Source organism: Phasianus colchicus, chromosome 3 (genome assembly GCF_987193195.1).
Source record: "Phasianus colchicus chromosome 3, bPhaCol1.hap1.1, whole genome shotgun sequence".
Lineage (NCBI taxonomy): Eukaryota > Metazoa > Chordata > Aves > Galliformes > Phasianidae > Phasianus > Phasianus colchicus.
In genome coordinates this window covers 26865100-26885137 of record NC_143438.1, presented here as the reverse complement: position 1 = coordinate 26885137, position 20038 = coordinate 26865100, and the positions used below count along the sequence as shown (strand labels likewise).

Here is a 20038-nt window from a genome sequence, read left to right as displayed (position 1 = left end):
ATAAAACAGCTCTGTGAGCAAGGCGTCCTTGTAGACAAGTTGTGAAGAGGCTTACAACTTCCTCTCCACTTCGTGTGTGTACTTACTTGGTAAACTCTCACCAAATAAGATTCAGTTATAAAGTTTGATTGACAACTTGAACTTACGGATGTTGGAGTTACTACACAGGCTGAATAGCCTAATTAACTTCTACACCCTGTGAACTCCTCCTATTAACTCCGGCATAAATTTGGAGTTACTTACACACATTATGCATGATATGAAGGGGGGTCACATACAAGGAGGAACATGTATCAGTTGGACTGGGAAGTCTGTAATTTCCAAGCACTTCAGCCAATGAGGGAAAGCAGGAGGGTCAATGTGGCTAGGAAATAGGGATAAGAAGAGTTTGTTTCCTCAGATACTTTGAGAGACCCTGAGGGGACTGTTCCCATTGACTCTCTCTTTATTTGAATAAAGAAAGCTAAACAATCTCCTCTGTCTCTTTCTGGGATAAAGATAACTGAGTAAGCCTATTTGAGCAACATTTTTCCCAGCAAGCATGACAGAAGAACTTGACCCTGTTGTTTCTATCAAACACTATCACATAAATGAAAGTCCGGAGACTTCAAGACAAAGGCATACTTCTGAGCACTGCAAATTGACTACTCAACAACTCACATGCCTCCTTTATATATATATTTTTTTTCTAAACAGAACTTACTACAGAAAGGCTTGTTTGCTTTTTAATCACACAACTATTTGACAGCAAGGATGGAGCAGAAGAGATGGCTCTTCTTGATTCAAATGATCATATTCATGTGCAAACAAACTTGGAGTGAATAATAAGGATGTTTATTATTCAAGAGAATTATTTAAACTGCTTAAAAGTGACACTCATTTTGTCTTCAGGAAGAAGAAATAGTAGGTGACTGAGGTGATGAATCACCATGAATAATGCAGAGAAGTAAAGCTTGCATGAACTATTCCTGATCATCAGGCTCAAATCACCTTATATTCATCCACTCTGTGAACAGATAATTCAAAAGCCATTAAAAAGATTAGTACAAATCAGAATATTTCATTAATGATTTGCACAAGGGTAAAAGGAATAACTTCACACCATTTATCATACAAAATTAATATTTTGACCAAGTGCAACTCCTTCAGTTTGCAGAATACATAACAAGAAGTTACATACAAGGATGCTCAAACACATCACAGCAACTCAGAAATGTCATCCTTGCTATTGTTCTCTTCTTCCTTCTGCCCAAATAGGATTTCACAATCACTAATAGCAGGATGTCTTCAGCCTGCTTGTGCTTTTCTACCATGTTCTATTGTGTACTGTAGTACTGCAAAAGAAAACCCTCAAAGGAGGGTTTACACAGTATGATTTACTGTGATTATCAGACTTGTTCAGTCTTTTGAAGGGCATTAATAGGATCTCAACTATCCGTGGCGGTGGCAGTTCACAGTTCCACCCTCTCATCCTGCACAAATCAGATGTATTTAAACAGTGATTAAGTTTGCATACATAGCAAATATCATAGAATCACAGAATCACCAAGGTTGGAAAAGATCTACAAAATCATCCAGTCCAACCGTATATGCACCTTCTCGTGTTGTTTTGTGCTTATCCACAGTATAAGAGCAATAAGGTTAATGTGATTACTGTATAGACCTGAGATGGTCTAGAGCTGCTGAAAAAGAAGAAAATACCTGCTCCAGTGTAGTTTGGCTAATGGAATAATGTTTGATTTGGAGAAAAGCTTTGTAGTTCTCTAGGACTCTGAAGAGCTCAGATAGGCATCCCTCACTTCGTGGTACATGGTACTCAAGCAGGTTAAGATGTTGTCCCTTAAAAGAAACAAAACCAAAAATAGATAAAGGTGAGTACACATGATGATGAAGTTGTGCTTGCTGTAACCAGACTGGTCTCAATAGGCTCGCAAAGCTAAAGGAAACATGAAAAACATGAGCTTTTAAACAAGAATATATTTTGTCTCCTTCGGTAGCAAAATGAAATGTTCATACTCAAGACACACATTTTGTGTTTTGAGATTGCATTTTGTTAACTTAATAAAAGATACATAAATTTAGGACACTTTTATGCTATATGCTTTAAATATATGCTGATAGTACTAATGTAGTCATCTGAGAAGACATAAGGCAGTAAATAAAAATTAAATCTATCTGGTTACCTGCAAGCCTATTCTTACACATGTTTTGACTACACACAATTTTGATAATACAAAAGGAAAAAAATACTGGACCATCTCATCATTATAGCAAAAAGTAGCTGGCATTTAAAAAAGGGAAGGTTTCTGTAAATCTCTGGACTTTATTTGAGCTTTTGTATATCACATATTGCCTTTGATTCTTGCACTGATCTAACACAGGAAAAAATGTAAAGAAAGCATATTTTATAATGTAGTGGGGTAAGATATAAAAGAATTCTTACTAAGAAATTTCTGCAGTAGGATGCTCTTCATCTTTAAAGAAAAAAACAACAACAAAACTTAATTTCAACCTGACAGAAGTCTCTCTCTCTCTTAATACTATGCATTTACTGATAAGCTTCCTGGAAAAAAATATATATATATATATTTAAAAATTTATATATAGCGTGCATATACATTTATGTATATATGTATATGAATATGCACAAACATGAATAAACATATATGCAAGAAGGTTCATAACTGAATACCTATGAATACCTATTCATAGTTTCACGTATTTTTTTTTTCCTAAACAATGATAATGTATTAAAAAATAAAAATTAAGAATTAAAGTCCTTTGAAATCTAATTACTGTAGGTCTTTTGTAAGGCTCCATATCAAATAAAAGAATCTCTTTAAAGACTGAGATTTGCCATTTGTGAACCTTATCAGAAACCAATCAAAGCAAGTACAAGTTCAACTTGGTCAACAATAAAATCAAAGTGAAATTATTACTCTGAGAAAGGACCTATATATTTATGTTGCTTGAATTACTTTGGAATTCATTTAATCAATATCACAAGTCAGATGTGTAAGAAATGCTTAATAAGAAAATGAAAGAGATGCTCATGCATACTTTCTTCAGAAAAATCAATGTATCTAAACACATATAAACACTGTTCTTATCAGTCAACTCTTAATCTTGCCACACAATAATTACTTTAATGAGGAATTTTAACTGCACCTTAAATTGTGCTCCAGGAAAATGCAGCTTCAGACAGTCCAAAATCATTCTTTGATAGGTTATTTCTTTGCTAAGCCAAACTTTGACAGAATAGCCATCTCCAAACCTGAAAATGATATGCAGAAATATAGACTCATTTGTCTACACTAGGAAGGCAGCAAGAACACTCATTTCAATTAATTTTCCTTTAACGATTATGGCAAATAAAACACTGTGTATCCCTACTGCATTATCACTGGGATATTACCACTTTATTATTTACTGATAGACAATGATTTCAATGAGAGAGCTGTTAAATTAATGATAACAAATAGAAACAAACAATAAACCCAAACATCGTTATCCCTAGGTTTTAACTACAATACTACATTTCATTACACAATGTACTGTACATTAAATGAAGTATACATTAATTATGACACTACAAAAAAAAACTATGACAATTACCTATCATAAAAAGAACAAAAATCCTTTATTTTAACTTTCCTAATTATGTGACACTTCAAACCTTTTAACAAAGCAGCCCAGTTAGTATTTCAGCAAATGTATGCACAATATGTTTTTGCACATACATAAACTAAACATTTATTTAGGTTGATGGCAAAGTTAATGAATATTATTAAGCTCTATGGCCACACAATCTGTCTCATAGAATAATTTTGGAAATGAATTTCTCTCTCAATATACATGTGATGAAAGTTAAGTACAGCCAATCTAGCCAACACAGTTTTTATTAGATTTACTTGCTGCTAATATATGTAACTGGGGAAGTTCCAATAAACCTATCAACACTGAAATGGCAACAAGAGCCTCACATATGTTATGTAAGTTGCAGAAGTTATGCAGCAGAGGTTCAAGGGATTTTATTCCCCTGGTTCCAAACTGCATCTGTTCCCATGAGTAATGGAAAGGCAGAGCTGGGAGGAAGACAAGGAGCTCTGGCTGCATGTCCACATCCTCCCAGGAACCTTTCAGTTCCCCTGTATTCCCACTCCAGCGCTCTCACATCCTTCATGCCAATGTTATTTCCTTTTGTTTACTCTCCACCTGCACAATTACTCAACCTTTGCTGTAGTTCTTCTGTTTCTAGTAACTTTCCCCTGTTATCGATGACAGCACTCCTTGCTGGCTAAACCTGCTTATTCGTGGTAGTGGCTGAGTTAAATGGGTCTGGCAGGATTGAAGCACGTTTTCAGGTGATCAGATCTTTATCATGCTGCTCTTCTCAAATACAGAAATTAATGTCTACAGAATCTCAGTCAAAATGTAACAAAAATAGTATGGGCTATTTGGAGATCTATGTCCTGTTCAGCCACTAAGTAACTTCCAGATAAACACTTCAGATGAAGATCATTACATCCCTCATCAGCAATGCACATACAGCAGTGTAAGAGATTTAACTTCTATTTTGTGCAGTACCAGAATCTCCATTACTATAAAGCTTTTGGTTGTTTTGTCTTTTACTTTCTTTTTCTTTTTCTTTCTTCCTTTTTTTTCTTTTTGGTTTTTGGTTGGTTGGGTCTTTTGATTTGTTTTTAGTCAAACACAACCATGGTCCCACTTGAAATGTAGTAAGAAGATTCAATTCTGATGCAATTCTATTCATTTCTTCTTGAGAGATGATCTGTGAGTTAAATTATTTCCAGGCCAGTCTGTGGGGTACCAGCAGTTTGCTGCCCAGTGTGACCTGGCAGATGAATGGTGCTGTTATACCAAAGAGATCCACAACAAGGTGAAATCCGAAACAGTGGCTGGCTGGTTTGCCCCATAATTATTTACTAAAAAAAAAATTCATCTCTAATTAAATCTTTTAAATGCATAGTATCATCCCTGAAAAATACTTGTGATAATAAAAAAGATATTACAAAGAAGGATATAGTTAACAAGAGTGTTCAATTCAGATGACAGCCAACTTGAGGCAACACTTTACAAGAGACCATTGATTCTGATCAATTTTCTGGCATTTTCTAGCCATCCGCTGCTGAATCACAGTTTGAAAAATACTGACTTATAGAGGTGTTCAGTGGTCTTGTAAAATGAAATTGTTTCATGCAATGAAGTTTCCAAACAAAATAAATCAAAATTCTGATTAGCATAGACTAATAAGCCTGTACGACTGTTTCAATTCTAGATTGTGAATGGCACAAACACCAGCACAGTCCAAACATAAAACTTTAGAAGATTGGTCTTCTTCTGGCCAATCAAATTATGGTTCTTCTGTATCTTGATTATATAATTCTTTTCAGCTCAGCATCTCCCTACACAGAGTAAGTTGATCAGAAATAAACATTTCTCCTTGCTGTAATCAGCAAGATGCTTCCAGTAGTAAACTGAGGCAATGGAAATTGAGTTGACCATTTTTTTCCACTCTGTTTTCCTCTCTGAATTAGACAATATAATTAATTCAGAAACCAAAACTGGAATTATGGAGTAGAGCACAATCTGGTTTGAACAGCTCTGTTAGGATTGAACCTTTAACACCTAACAGTTCAAAACCTACGTAAGGAAACATTACCATGAAAATGGCATAAGTTGAGCCAGCACACCTGTTCAGCAGCCATCTGTTGCAAAAGAATCACAATTTCTTCAAAGCTATTTAATGAAGATATTTTCCATTGCTTATTTCTATCATAGTACTTTAACATCACTTGCATTTTTATTTGTCTATATGCACACAGAAACACAAACACATATTCTAACTAAATTTTTTTTCCTCTTTATCATACCTCTTTTCTCTTTCAGTCAAACTAATTTTTTATACTTGTCTTTTGGATCTAGTGATGTTGAGTGTTTTAACTACTACAATGCCACCACGAGACCAAAACAAACATCTAAATTGCCCAGCTGATTTTAAACTGGTATATCAACAGCAACATCCAGTGAAGCATGAACTTAGTAAAAACTACAAAAAACGCATCCAACTGCTCTCAGCTGTAATTGTACAGGCCGCAAAGCTCGATGAGCCACTCAAATAACAAGGGGAAAAAAGGAGCACACTATGGCAAGAAGGAATAGAACAATTTCTATATTAGGATTTATAAAATGGGCTAAAACTTTTCAGATGACTGGGTGGTAAAAGGGTGTTTTATACAGCCCCAAATCATGACTGGACTAAACAATACAATTAAGGAATGCTTCTCCACTCTCCTATGTCACTGTTTTTCACGCAAAACTAAGGGGTATCAAACTGAATTAGAGGAAGGCAATTCAAGTTCAGTAAGAGGAAGTAATTTTCTGTACAGCACACAGGAAAATTGCGGGACTCATTGACACAGGATGTGCTGGATGCCAGAATTTGACATGAGTTGAATAAGAGATTAGGGAAATTCATAGGGGAAAAATCCACTAAATCCACTTTTGGCTTAGGAATTCTCTAAGCAGCAAATTACTGAAGGCCAGTTGAGTTATGTGGAAGAGTTGTCCTTGGACTTTTCTCTCCTGGACATATTAGTGACTGGGAATACTGTGTTAGATGAGACTAAAGTCTGACCTTGTAGCTGATAGTAAGAAATAAAGCAGAGGTCTGCCTGGGCTAATTGCCCAAATGGTTTCCCTGTTCTGAAAAGGGGTTTGCACTTTTGATGTAGTTCCACAGCCATGCTGCCATTACTAGAAAGGATAGCTAACATAATGCTAGTTCAGTTGTCTCCACACAAGATGCAGTCACAGAACTGCAATGATGAGCAAGACCCCTGACTGCTTTTTTAAGGCTTCTTCAAGTCATGCCATGGGAATGGAAGTGGATTCAGTTGCCTAAAGGTTAAAAATTCTTACAAATAACAAATAGAGGAGATACCTCTGGAAGCAAATCAAGAAATGCTAACTTCACAGTATCCGTTTCTGGGACAAGAGAAGTTGCTAGAACACAGTGTTTTGTGGCTGTTCAGATGAGCCTACTGTTGAGTGGTAACACGGCATTCTTAGAGGTACTAACCCAGTGTTTTCCAAAACTAGCCCATGACATCCTGTTTTCCGTGAAAGGTAACAAAGTTCATTATCAGCAGAATTCTATTTGCTGTACAAAAGTATGTGTTTTCCTTGAAAACTGTTAGGAGCTGCTTGACCACAAACAAACCTTACCTAATCTAGAAACCGCTGTTTTAATTTACAGCAGAGTCAAGAATGATTAGTTCTCTGAACATGCTCGTTCCAAATCCCTACCCCAAAAATGCTGAAAGAAACTTCAGCAAAACATGAGCTTGGCCTTATTTCCTGATTCTCAGTGAATAAGCAAAGCATCATAGATATTAGCACAAATATGTATGTATGTGTTTATATATATAAGTGTATGTTTATAAGAATATACATCAAAAAATTACGGCTCCCAGAAAGTTTACCAGTGGAAATATACTGTGCATACTTTATGCATGCACTAGTCTGATTGATCAAAAGATTACTCCAAAATGGCATTACTGAATAACAAAAACATAATAAAAAGAACATTGCCACTTAACATCTGAAAGGAACTGCATCTTCCAGAATATATGCCATAAATCAAAGTGGGGGAATAATTTGTTACTGAGCTGTGCACCACAAGGCTTCAGTTTGCATTCATTTGCAGACAGAGAAGGTTCTACTTTTTGTAAAGTCTCATTGAAACAAGCTAACTTAGTTTTTCCAGTATGATTGTTCAGGCACAGGATACAGATTCAGGTCATTCCCCTTGCAACTCTAGAAAAAAGTACAGCTTATAAAAAGAATAAAACTTAAAAAGCGTCAAAAACCACCTCAACCTCAACAATTTGTGGTAGTTTTCAATCACAAAATAAATGTAATGATTTTATCTGTTAAGTGGAAGATAAATACAATATCTAGGAAGGAAAAAAAGGTTTCTAAATGTAAGGTAAGTAAAACAATTGTTTTAATTTTTAAAGTTAATATAAAATGCAAAAATAATCTCACTTGTAAAATGCAAATTCTTTCTGCAATTATTCAGAACAACCTCAGTGCTGCTGAACAAACAAAAAACTTAATTAGATACAATAACAGCTAACTTATAAAATCTATCTTCCATGTGCTATTCATAGATTGTTTCATGTTTTTAATTGATCATGATTTTTCCAAGGTAACAATAGAAACATTAAAAAAGCTATTAAAACAACAAGTAACACTGATTCAATAACACTGCACATGCATTTTGTTCATACACTCCTCAGACTTATCTCTCAAGTTGACAAAAGTTAATTTTTGTATTCAACAATACTATTACCATAACTGTGAGAGTGTCAAATCATGAACAATGTAGAGTATCGTGTTACGTTGCTCTCTGAATTTAGATATTTCAATGCTTAGGCATTAATTTCCAAATATGTCACAAGAATCTCACAAACTCTCGTTAATTGGATGTTAATATGCAGAGAAAATCTTTCCGTGCTCAAATATTTGCACATACAGGCAAGTATTAGAGATCTGTTACATTTATTACATTCTGCATTCCCTGAGAAATAGAAACAGCAGCACTGTAAATTTATGCAAGGTTGATGGTATAAAATAATCAGAACTGTTGTCCACTGAGACTCTACAATCAAAAAAGTAGGAGGAAGTAATATTATCTTTGTGTTGCTGTCAGTTTTTTGCTTCTTTGTTTTTTGTAGTGAGATTTTTTTTGTTTTGTTTTTAAGAAAAAAAAAAAAAACAGGATATTAGTAAAAATGTCTACTAATGGGATCCTATCAACACTTCAATTTGAAATTATCAAGTAAAAAAAAAAATCTAGAAAGAAAGCCAGGCATATTCACATTTAAACCACTGGCGTACTTGCATTATTGTTTAAGCTTTCACTGTGTCATCACAAAGCATTCCTTCCAGAAATCCTATCACGAATAGTTCACAAGATAAATTGGAGGTACAAGCTCAGACAAGGGCTTTAGATACTGTAATATCCGGGATGTGTTGCAGATAAGATTCCAAGTTGCTGAGAAAGCGGTCCATGTTTCTGGTGGATGAGAATAGCACTGTGGAAGCAAATCTCTTACTACCCCATCACTGTAGATGTGTAATCTGCGGTAACTCACTCAGACCGCATTTTTCACTACTGCTTTCCTATCCTGTTAAGCGGATAGGAAAGAAAATCAACTAACTATTACTCAGCCAGACAGGACAAAGGGAACCATCTTAAACTAAAGGAGGAAATATTTAGATTAGATGTTGGAAATTTTTCACAGAGCACATCTAGAGAGGACAGCTGGCACAGCTGCCCATAGAAGCTGTGATGCCCCATCCCTGGAAGTGCTGAAGTCCAGGTTGGATGGGGCCCTGGACAGCTGAGCTGGTGGAGGGCAGCCCTGCCCACAATACAGGGTTGGGGCTGGGTGAGCTTTAAAATCCCTTCCAACCTAAGCCATTCTCTGATTCTGTATGCCCACCTTGAGACCGAGGGCTCCAACCAGCAGAAGGAATTCAAGGTACTTTCCGCTAAAGCAGAAGATAGCAGGTGTTCTTGTTGTGTTGGAGGCCCCAGAACTGCACACAATACTCCAGGAGAGGTCTCATGAGAGCAGAGAGGAAGAATCGCCTCCCTCGACCTGCTGGTCACACTTCTATTGATGCAACAAGTTGGCCTTCTGGGCTGCAAGAGCACGCTGCCAGCTCGTGTTGAACCTCTCATCAACCAACAAAAGACTGTTAAAGTACAACCATGTTGTACTTCAGATGTATCAAGTATCATGTAATGTTAATATATTTAGCCTTAAACTGCTCAGATTGGCTGACTGAAACCTTTTAACTTTAACATTTTAACTTAAAATGTTCATAATGCTTCAGTTACATCTCTATAAAATGGAAATAATTATTTGAAAACCTGTTTCCGTTAAGTATTATCAAAAGCATGGATGTTGATATTTATGAAGCACTGCTCCAACAAATATTTACAAATGAGTTTGAAAAATGCCTAATAAAGATGGTACAGATCACATAGTAGAAAAGGAGGAGAATATGAAATATTCATTTTCAGCTGCTCATTAAGTGAAGATGTACACAGCTTTGTTGCAGTCTCCTGCAGAAAACATGGTATAAAATGACAAAAAAAACTGTACTGTGATGCAGATACAACACAGTAGGGCTGAATTAACATAGCACAAATTTAAATATGAGGATGAAAATATTGCCCATTTCTGAACTCACAGTCCATGTCTTTTAAAGTTCTATAACTTTTTTCTTCAAGCTTTCCCCTGGAAAGATAGACTAATATTACATGAATACACAGGTATACAACACTACCTTAATATATTTTTCATGGACAAAAGGAATTTATGCTTTCTAACAACATGAATGAAGACTATATTTTTGACTGTCATCACATTTATATTTTACAGCAAGTAAGAAAGTCAATGCTAATATTTATGTTAGTATCATAACACTGTTTCCAATGAAGGCTGAAATATTAATGAGATCTTTAATTCTCTCTTCTCCATTTAAGAAGTCCAATGTGAGTTATCTTGAAGAAAGCAATAAAATATTCTTAATCAATGTCTTCTAAAAAAAATGTGAAATTGTAAATAGCTTGGCAACACATTTTCCATTCTAACTCTGCTATAACAAACAGATTAATTGCTGGGTAATTTAATCAGATGGCTTACTGATACAATTTGAGCAAAGACTTGATATGTGTCCAGTGCTCGAAAAGCTGGTGTAAGTTATTCAGCTAAGAAAAGTCTGTCCAGATGGCCCTAGAATGAAGAATGGCATTCAAAATGTTGTTCTCAGAGGACTGGCCAGCTGCATCTAACATGGAAATGCTTCTGTGAGTTTTTAGAATAACATTAAGTGTAATGGAGAATACTGGAGAGAGTATTTAAACGTAATCCATTCACAATTTAGAATAATTGGTTCAGTTGGCAGAAGTGAATGGAAACTATGTTTTAACAGACACAACTGTTAACACATCCATCTCATACAAGCTATGTCGAGAACTAAGATGCTACGTTTTTGGAAATCACCCTTCAGTTCATCTTTCTACCTAACACCTCTTTTGGCATTATTCAGAAATATGCAGTCTGCAACAAAAATCCCTTTTGAAGTATAACGCATATACTTCCAAGAAATATTTGAGGGTACTTTAAATCTGTTTAAACATTGATAAATATAGTCAGGGCTCAACAGTTGGGAGTAGAAGCTCAAATACATACAGTTGTAGTGAGGAGACAATTTTGGATGAGCCTTTTGTAACAAGATTGCAAAAGAGCTGGAAAAATAAATCAAGTCTCACACATTAGAAGCAGCATGTGTCAGTTTTTATATCCCTATTAAGCTTTTATGTTTCATATTAGCATCTTCCTGGAGCTCATCCATACTCTTCATAGCAGAATTTTGTACTGCCTTCTGACAAACCTGTATTCAGTCCAAGACAGTCTTTTGCAATCTGCCAAAGGCTGAAAGTGTGCTGAGAGAGAAAGCTGAATACTTGAAACTTCCCACCACAGCAAAGAAGGAAATTTAACAGGGCCCCAAGGAAGACCCATTAAGTCTTCATCAAACATCCATCAGAAAGTAAATCATAATGGGCTAGAATTGTACTAAAGAAAAAGCAAACAAAACAATTTTGAGAGTTTCCACTGGGGCAGACAGAATCTCCCAGAGAAGAAAAATGTAATCTTAGGGAATATAGCTAGATTTAAAAGAGAAAAACAAATCCTAAGAATTGTTAATATTATCATATAAAGTATAAAAATGTGCTTCTACTGTAATTTCTTACAATGAGGGACACATTCTATGATAAATAAAATCTATATGAAATTTTTGTTGGTTTAAATTTTCAGACAGTATTTACATTTCTTTCATTCAGTAAAGGCTAAACGAGGACACTTTTAATTTATTTTTTAAATATTTGTATAAATTAATTTATAGAAACAAATTGAGAATAGACCAAAGATGTCAAGAGCTGTTTATTTTTAAGAATGAAATAAATAATGAGTTTTAAAATCTAATACACACAAAAACAACACATAGTAATCTAAAACATTAATTTATTTTGGTATAATTCCAGTCTGTATATAATATGTAATATGTACATTACACATATACATATTATAATATATATAAGTGTAATATAAATATTTTGCCAGTGTAATTAATCCACACACATGGCACACAAAAGCACTATCAAGTAACAATTTTTAAGGTATGAGTAATTTAGATTAAATCAGATGCTGGAAAATTAGGTTTCCTTATGTTTTTTGTCATTTGACACTGCTTCACAGAATTGTTTTGCTAAACAAAATGTAAAGCAATGTGAAAAGGTGGCAAATATAATGCAGAAATACACTGAAAAATGAAATTAATCAGCACTGACTTGTGGAGGTACCTGTTAAGGAATGTGTTCCTTGGCTAGCAGGTGTTTTCCAAAGAAAAGATGTAGAAATCATGATCTATTACTTAAGAAGGAATAAAGTTTTGCTCAACATGAAAGTGTATCACAGGGCTGCTACTTCACAGAAAGGGACAGAAAATTGAAAGGTAGAAAAAATTCTTTCAGAATTCAGAACTGGAAGTTTTTCAAGATGTTCACAGATGAAGTGGAAAGTGAGAAAATGATAAGATTACTATAATTAAAGCTTAATTATTCAAATGGTTCAGAGCAGTAAGTAAATAATGCTACTTTCCTTCCTTATTTTACGCAGATGTATAAGCCTATGTAACTCTACAAAGTACATGACAGCATATCTGAAAATTGTCTTAAAATAAGTTTGGAATGTGAATTACACAGAGGTACTGTTTTTGATCCTATTAATTAGATGTCTGATAACCTGGTGTCTATGTTGGAGAACTGAACTGGTCAGGTAAAGAAAACCACAGTCAGGAGCTCAATCCAGAAGGAAGTTTGGAGGCTAAAGCAGCAAAATAATAGAATAGGGACACCTTGGTTTCTCCCAGAACTTATTAAAAGTTAAAAAAAAAAAAAAAAAAAAAGCGCATTGAAATCTCTTTATTGTACGTTTACTTAACAAAAAAGAAAAAAGAAAGAAAAAAAAAAGGAAAGGGAAAAGGGAAAAGGGAAAAGAAAGAAATCTTTAACAGCTGCTTGTATATGAGCTTTTAAGACTTTGCTCTCTACAGTTGATTTGCTCTCAGAAGCCAAGAAAATGAATGATGAGAATTCAGACAACTGCTTGATTTTAATTAAATTCTTCGGTACTGTTGGTGAGTATTTTTATGTAATAAAGTTTATAAAGTTATAGAAAAATTCAATGGATTTCTGAATACGTATGGAAAATTAGGAGACTAAAACAATCAGTGAGCTAGGAGATAAAGGGATTTTAAGTCTGTCTTAAAAGTCTTACTGCAGCTTCAGCTACACAGTTTCTATAGAAGGTTTCAGCAATACTGATGTCCAGCATACATGTTAACTCACAAGAATGCCACTGACTTGCATGAAAGAACTGTCAGGGTGATACAAGGAACACAAAGCTGAAATATAATGTTTTGGGTTTATATATATCTATATACATTTTACAGATATAAAATAATTGTATATATAATAATTTCAAAAAATAATTATTCTGAATAATTGTTATGTATAATTATATTATATATTGTTACAAAACTATAATAACTACCAAGCATGCTGATCCTGACTTGGTTTTGTTGAGCTTAAAAAAGGAGCAGACACAGCTTTGGTTCCTGCATAGTTGATCTGTGAATGTCTGGGTGCTCTCAGAATGAATTTGAAGATACCTTCTGCATGTCATATAGTTATTCTTCTACACTGATTTTCTTACCATGATCTGAAAGATGTACATCTACAAAGAGTATAGCAAATTGAGAAACAACTGTTCTATAAACACAGATGTTTTGAGTATATTCAGAATCATAGAATCATTAACGTTAGAAAAGACCTCTAAGATTATCTTTATCTGAGAAGATAAAGGTGAACCTAGCACTTGTGGAATGGCCCTCTTCAAGGTCAAGCAGACCTCAACCTTTTTCACGAACCATTTCACAAATCTGAAAGTCTATGTTGCTGTTAAAAAAAACAAAACAAAACAAAACAAAACAAAACAAAAACACCTAGCAAGAAAACAGCTTATTAGTGTATGTATTTCATATCTGTTGTGCCAGTGCAATTGGAAAGCAAGTGCCTATATTTCTATCAAAATAAAATCCTGAAGTTCTATACAAAGCAAAGGACCAAAAGCTAGAAGTTGTCTAAGATACAGGATGCCTTATATTCACAGCAGAGTGTAATTTCTGAGAGTTTGCTCATTTGCACTTAAGAATGCTAAATGCTGAACTGGTACAAACCAGAGTCTTTGCTGCTTGTAAACAAGTGATGCCATTTTACACAGCTGGCTGTCTGGGTGCCATAAAAGTTCTGCTTATTACTAAATGTAAATGTTCTATCTATAAATTGCAGCAGTTCTCTCCTCAGCTTCTGGTTTTGTTTCCTTTATGGTGAATTGAGCCCCATCTCTAAATAAACAACTTCATTAACAGATGTTAAATTAACTTACAAGAAGAGCTGAACCAGAAGAGAGGCTTATCTACACCATGAAAAGGAAGCAAAAAGCCAGAGAATAAATACCTAAAATTACCAGTGAATTCACTAGGAGACAACAGTGGTTCAAAATGCATTGTCTTACTGTCTGCTGACCTGCCAAGTACCTTTTCCTCTTACAAGAAATTATCACCAGGAAGGTGGTGAAAATTTCAAAGGATACTCAGTAACGTCATAGAATGTTGAAATCTCATAATGCATTTCTCAGGTTGAGAAGAAGAGCTTCTTTTAGATACGGATCTGTCTTCTTCAATTACCAGTGCAGATTACAAAGCACTGTAGAAATGCCCTCTGTCAATTTAGCTAGCTAAGATATCCTAATTGGTTCTTTTTTAACTTCACTGATGACAGGAAAAGAAAGATGTGCTCAGCAGTCATAAGTGTTCATGCCTTGGTACTATTAAAATATCTAGCCAGTTCTTAGATTGAACGTAGCTACAGAAAATTCAGTGGTGATATATAATACCTGTTTTTAATGTGCTGGGGAGAGCCAAGACACTTGAAGCTGCCATTCACCATAATAGCAAGTCGCGTGCAGAGGGCTTCACATTCTTCCATACTACAGAGTACAGTGGAAAAGAAAAAGGGATTAAAACAGGACAAGTGAAAACAGAGAACACCATGTATATCTAACTTAAGTTAAGATGGAAGGAATCTGGACAGCTACAAAAACAGGTACACAAAACCTTTGGCTTTAAAGGGAACAGTTCAAATTGTAGCCCTTATCAGTACATACCAAAAGGTATAACCACATTACAGCCAGAAGAAAACCTCAAAACCAAATTTATATTTTTAGTACAGATTTAATTCAACAATTCTGGCTGCAATACAAAGGTTTTATTACTATACAGGAAAATAAATACCTGATAGGCAGCCTCAAATATGTCACTGATGTGGACCATGAACTCTGTTGTTCCCTGTATGTACATGTTTATGATCACTTTGCAGTAATGTGGAGAGGAAGGGGAACAAAGTAAACTTGTTCAGCTTGCCTCTTGCATAACACATCCTCAAAAAGAAAAGTTACCCTTAGCCTGATTGCAGGAAAGAAGAAATTGCAATACACTACAATCCAAAATAGAATTTAGGACATGGAAACACAGCTGAATAATAAAAGCCAGATTCTCTTAGATGTGACTGCTTCAGTTGACAAAGAATAACTTTGACTTGTAAAGCTTAGGGCAGATGGGTTACCCTTCTACATATTACACATAATTATGTGAGCATTTCTTCCAAAGCATTGATTTAGACAGGACATCAGTCAGGATGTATTCATCAAAGAACTGTCTTCTCAAAGAGAAGTTGAAGTTGTTTGATGTTAGTGCAGTTCACTCTGCTTCATCCCCTCTGAGAAAACTAAACAAGAGTCTTGTGTGTGCAGTCCAAATTATAGTGCTTTTTCCGGAAAAGCATGGAGATTAAGTACCCTTCTTAGAATAATTTCTTAAAATGGGACAAGAGTAGGGTGAGAACTGACAAAGAGCAAGCTGTTGCATTTCAGAGACATGGTGAGATGGCCAGCACATCTTCTCATAAAACAGGAAGACAGCTGAGTCATTTTAGCATGCGGTGCCTCCTAATGATTCCATCAGCATAATATTTCCCAGTTGTGGGAAAATAGCACAAAATTAGGCTGGTATAGACAATTAATACAAACTCATTACTCTCCTGCCTCAAAAAAAAAAAAAAAAAAAAATTAACAATAGACCTCAAAAATTAATTTTTACCCAGGAAACCATTTCTATTCCTCCATGCATTTATTTGCTGGTACGCACAAAGATTCATTCAATAGGAAAAAAAATATTTTACTTATGCAAGTAGCCTTTGAAAAAATCTCAAATAAATCTCCAATGGCCTTCAGCAAATATTATATGATAATTTCTGCCACTTGATACAACAATGCCTTATTAATTAGAAATGAGATGTGTACATTATTACTTTATTTACAACTGCTTCAGCCAGAAGTCATTCATTTGTGGAGCTAAATGAGCAATTAGTAACAATTTATTTGATGGATTTATTTATTTATTTTTCCTGCTCACAGCATGTTAGCAATGAGACCACAGAGCTCTTCTATTTAGCTGGCTTTTGACAACAAAGGGTTCTTAACCTGGACTGAAAAGTCAAAGCACAATTTCCTGAAAACGACTCATCTTAATTCACACTGGATGACTTCTGTTCCCTAAATGACTAAGCTGCTAAACACTTGCTAAACACTCATTCAACTGCATGATTTTGGAGATTCATTTTCCACAAACAGAATTCACAAAACTTCTGAAAGCTTTTTTTTTTTTTTTTTTTTTCTCCTAGGAATAATGTACCACTCGTGTACAGGGACAATAAATATAAATTTTGAGAACATCTGAAAAATTTAACATCTAGAAAATGTTGAAGGAAGTTTTGCTGTATACTGTTATCAATTCATCTACTCTCCAAATTTAATTTGGACAAATTATTGAATTGCTGTTTTGATTAATTAGTTCTGTCCTTTCTGGGCATGTTTTCATGATCTCTTCCCTCAGTCAAAGACATTTTGTATATAATTATACCTACTATACTGTATTCCCTAAGGGGACACACAATATTCCAGTCAATTGTAGATGTTACAAAACAGTTCTGATGTTCCATTAAATTGATGCACCAATATTTATTTCAAAGATTTGACAAGATATAGAATATAGATACTCTTCCAAGAAGACAGGATCAATCCTTCCATTTCCATCAATGCATACAGTGAAGAGCTGATGTATCCGTCTCTGTTGTGTCATGATATACTCATTCTATACAATCACACAAAATAAAATCATCGATAAGATCAGAAGGGGGCTTTACATTCCCATCTGCGTTTCTAAGGATTTGAGAAGTAGGCAACTGCAAAACGGTAACTTGTGTTCCAAGCAAAAAGTGACACTGCAACACTGAAAGAGCATAGAAAAGGGAGCATTTGATGCATCATTCTTCTGCCTGTAGCCTCCTTGAGCCACAATTTAAAGTTCAACTTTCATGAGCAGGAAGGAATTGCCATAAAATGCCAAAAACTGCTCTGAGTTTCAAACAGGGGTGAGCACGCCTTCAGAATACTCTATTTTTCCCTAAGATGATAACAAGTGAGGAAAAAAAAAAGGGAATATAATGGCAGCTGAAATAAGGGTTTTACCTGTGGGATGACAGCACAGCTGCACAGCCATCCTGAACTTCTTTCAAGATGGTTTTCCACAGGTAGCGCTTAGAGCAAGGATCCATCCCAGAACTTGGCTCATCCTACAGGAAAAATGAAAGTAATTATACAGCAATATGGTAAAAACACAACTCCAGCTCAGCATGAATAATGAACAGAATTTACAATGAAAGAACATAGTTGTCTCTCTAAAAAAGTCCTGCATTTTCAGGAAATCACTAAAAGACACTAAAAATTTTTTACTCAAGCACACTTACATTCATTTACTTCTTTATGAAGTTCTATGTATATATATATTTACAGGAGAGACTTGCAAAAGAAAGAATGATACCTTATTTTTAAAAGTCATTATCTTTCACTACAAAACTAGGGAAAAGAAAAAAATTCCAAGCTGCATTTAATACTCATATTTTCATAATGGGTGTCAGCACCTATTTGGCTGGTATGGTCTTAGCTAATGTATTTTCATCATGGACTCCTAGCTGAAACCTGCAAGTTGTCAAGAACCAAAGCTAAATCATCCCTTCTGATGCTGATTTTGGTGTTTAGCTAACAATGACAAAGGTGAAACAAAATTCAGTTGTTTTTTATCTGTTGAGAAGTAACAAAGCAAAGGTAAAGGAAGTAAAAACAATACTATTGCCTTGGACACATCCATTGATGGGGCATCCACAGTCTCTGGGCAGCCTGAGCCAGTGCCTCACTACCCTCTGAGAAAAGAATTTCCTCCTAACATCTAATCTAAACTTCCCTCCTTTTAATTTAAAGTCATTTCCTCCTGTCCTATCACTATCATACCATGTAAAAAGTCAGTCTCCTTCTTGTTTATAAGTCCCCTCTAAGTATTAGAAGGCCACAACAAGGTTCCCCAAGAGCCTTCTCTTCTCCAGGCTGAACAAGCCCAGCTTCCTCAGTCTGTCTTCAAAGGAGAGGTGTTACAGCCCTCTAATCATCTCTGTGGCCTCCTCTGGACCAGTTCCAGTATATAAAGTAATAATGAGAAAAAGAATATAGAGAAATAATGATGCAATTCCCACAGCTTTTTAATTCCTTGATCTTCAATACAAACAGCATTGCTTAGACTGAAAAGGCCAGTTTCAGACCTAAATAAATGGTATGATGCAGGCACCAAAACAAAACATAATTCATTTTAATAGCATTCAGGAGTATTACTTTGATTAGTGAATCCAATAAAGATATTAAAACTGGCCAGATCTATGAAGCATGATGTAGTAACAAATATGAATTATTTAAAAAATATAGATAAGTAACTAATTACATCAGCATTAAATAATGAATTAAAAACAGAATCTTTCTTCTTGAGGAAGCCAGTGTAACTGTTTGTATATACTTTTCTCATGTTGTGTAGAGAAATACATAAATAAAAAGTAGAGAATACATAAATCATTAATATATTCTCTTCTTTACAAACAAATCTTAAAATAAATTACATATCCATTTGGTTCATTGGATGCTACAATTGCATTTGTGCTTGTTTAGGGTCCATTTTCCCTGCCCATGTCACTACCCCCAAAAAAAGAAAAAGAAGGAAAAACTGAAAAACAATTTCAGTTCATGATCTGTGAGTAGAGGCAAATAAAACTAACATTCATACAGCAAAGCAAACAGAACAGTTGTACATTTGTGTATCATTATTCTCCTTGAATGACCAGGAAACAACCTGAATTTTATGAGGGCAACATGCAAGACAAGGAAATTCAGCGCAGTCTACTTATCATGTTTCCAAAGTACCCACAGTATTATTGCCTTTACTTACCAGTAAAAGTATTTGTGGTTTACCAACTAGAGCCAGAGCAGCAGAGAGCTTTCTTTTTGTGCCAGCACTGTATGTTCTCACCAGTTTGTCAGCGTGGGCATTGAGTTGCAAACGGTTAACAAGGTCCTCTGCTACCTGCCATTTGGAAATTTAAAGGTCAGCAAGGACAAGCCAAATTAGGTAGTGATACAGTTTGGCTTAGCAATAGGGATCAACATACTAGTTTAAGGACCAAAAGGAATCAATGTGTACTATTTCTAAAACTTTCCAGTTTAGCTTTGTTGTTATGCGAACAGCCTTGTTTCCCTCGATGATCCTGCTTCACAGAAGCACTGAAGTCACAGTAGAATACTTTTATCTTTGCATCCATAAGGTGCAAGGACTTTTTCTTGAAATGCACACAAATTTTTTGAGTTATAGTGCA

The 20038-nt window shown here is 35.0% G+C and overlaps 1 protein-coding gene across 1 annotated transcript in view; it reads right to left on the bottom strand.

The window, feature by feature from the left end:
• Positions 1-20038, bottom strand: part of ABCA13 (ATP binding cassette subfamily A member 13) — a 173880-nt gene that overhangs the window by 1131 nt on the left and 152711 nt on the right. Inside the window, exons 56-60 of the mRNA XM_090137138.1 lie at positions 19615-19749; positions 17817-17920; positions 15126-15218; positions 3169-3274; positions 1702-1839 (exon numbers count right to left, since the gene is read on the bottom strand). Of these exons, the coding sequence (XP_089993264.1) occupies positions 1702-1839; positions 3169-3274; positions 15126-15218; positions 17817-17920; positions 19615-19749 (576 nt within the window). The remainder of the gene's footprint in view (positions 1-1701; positions 1840-3168; positions 3275-15125; positions 15219-17816; positions 17921-19614; positions 19750-20038) is intronic.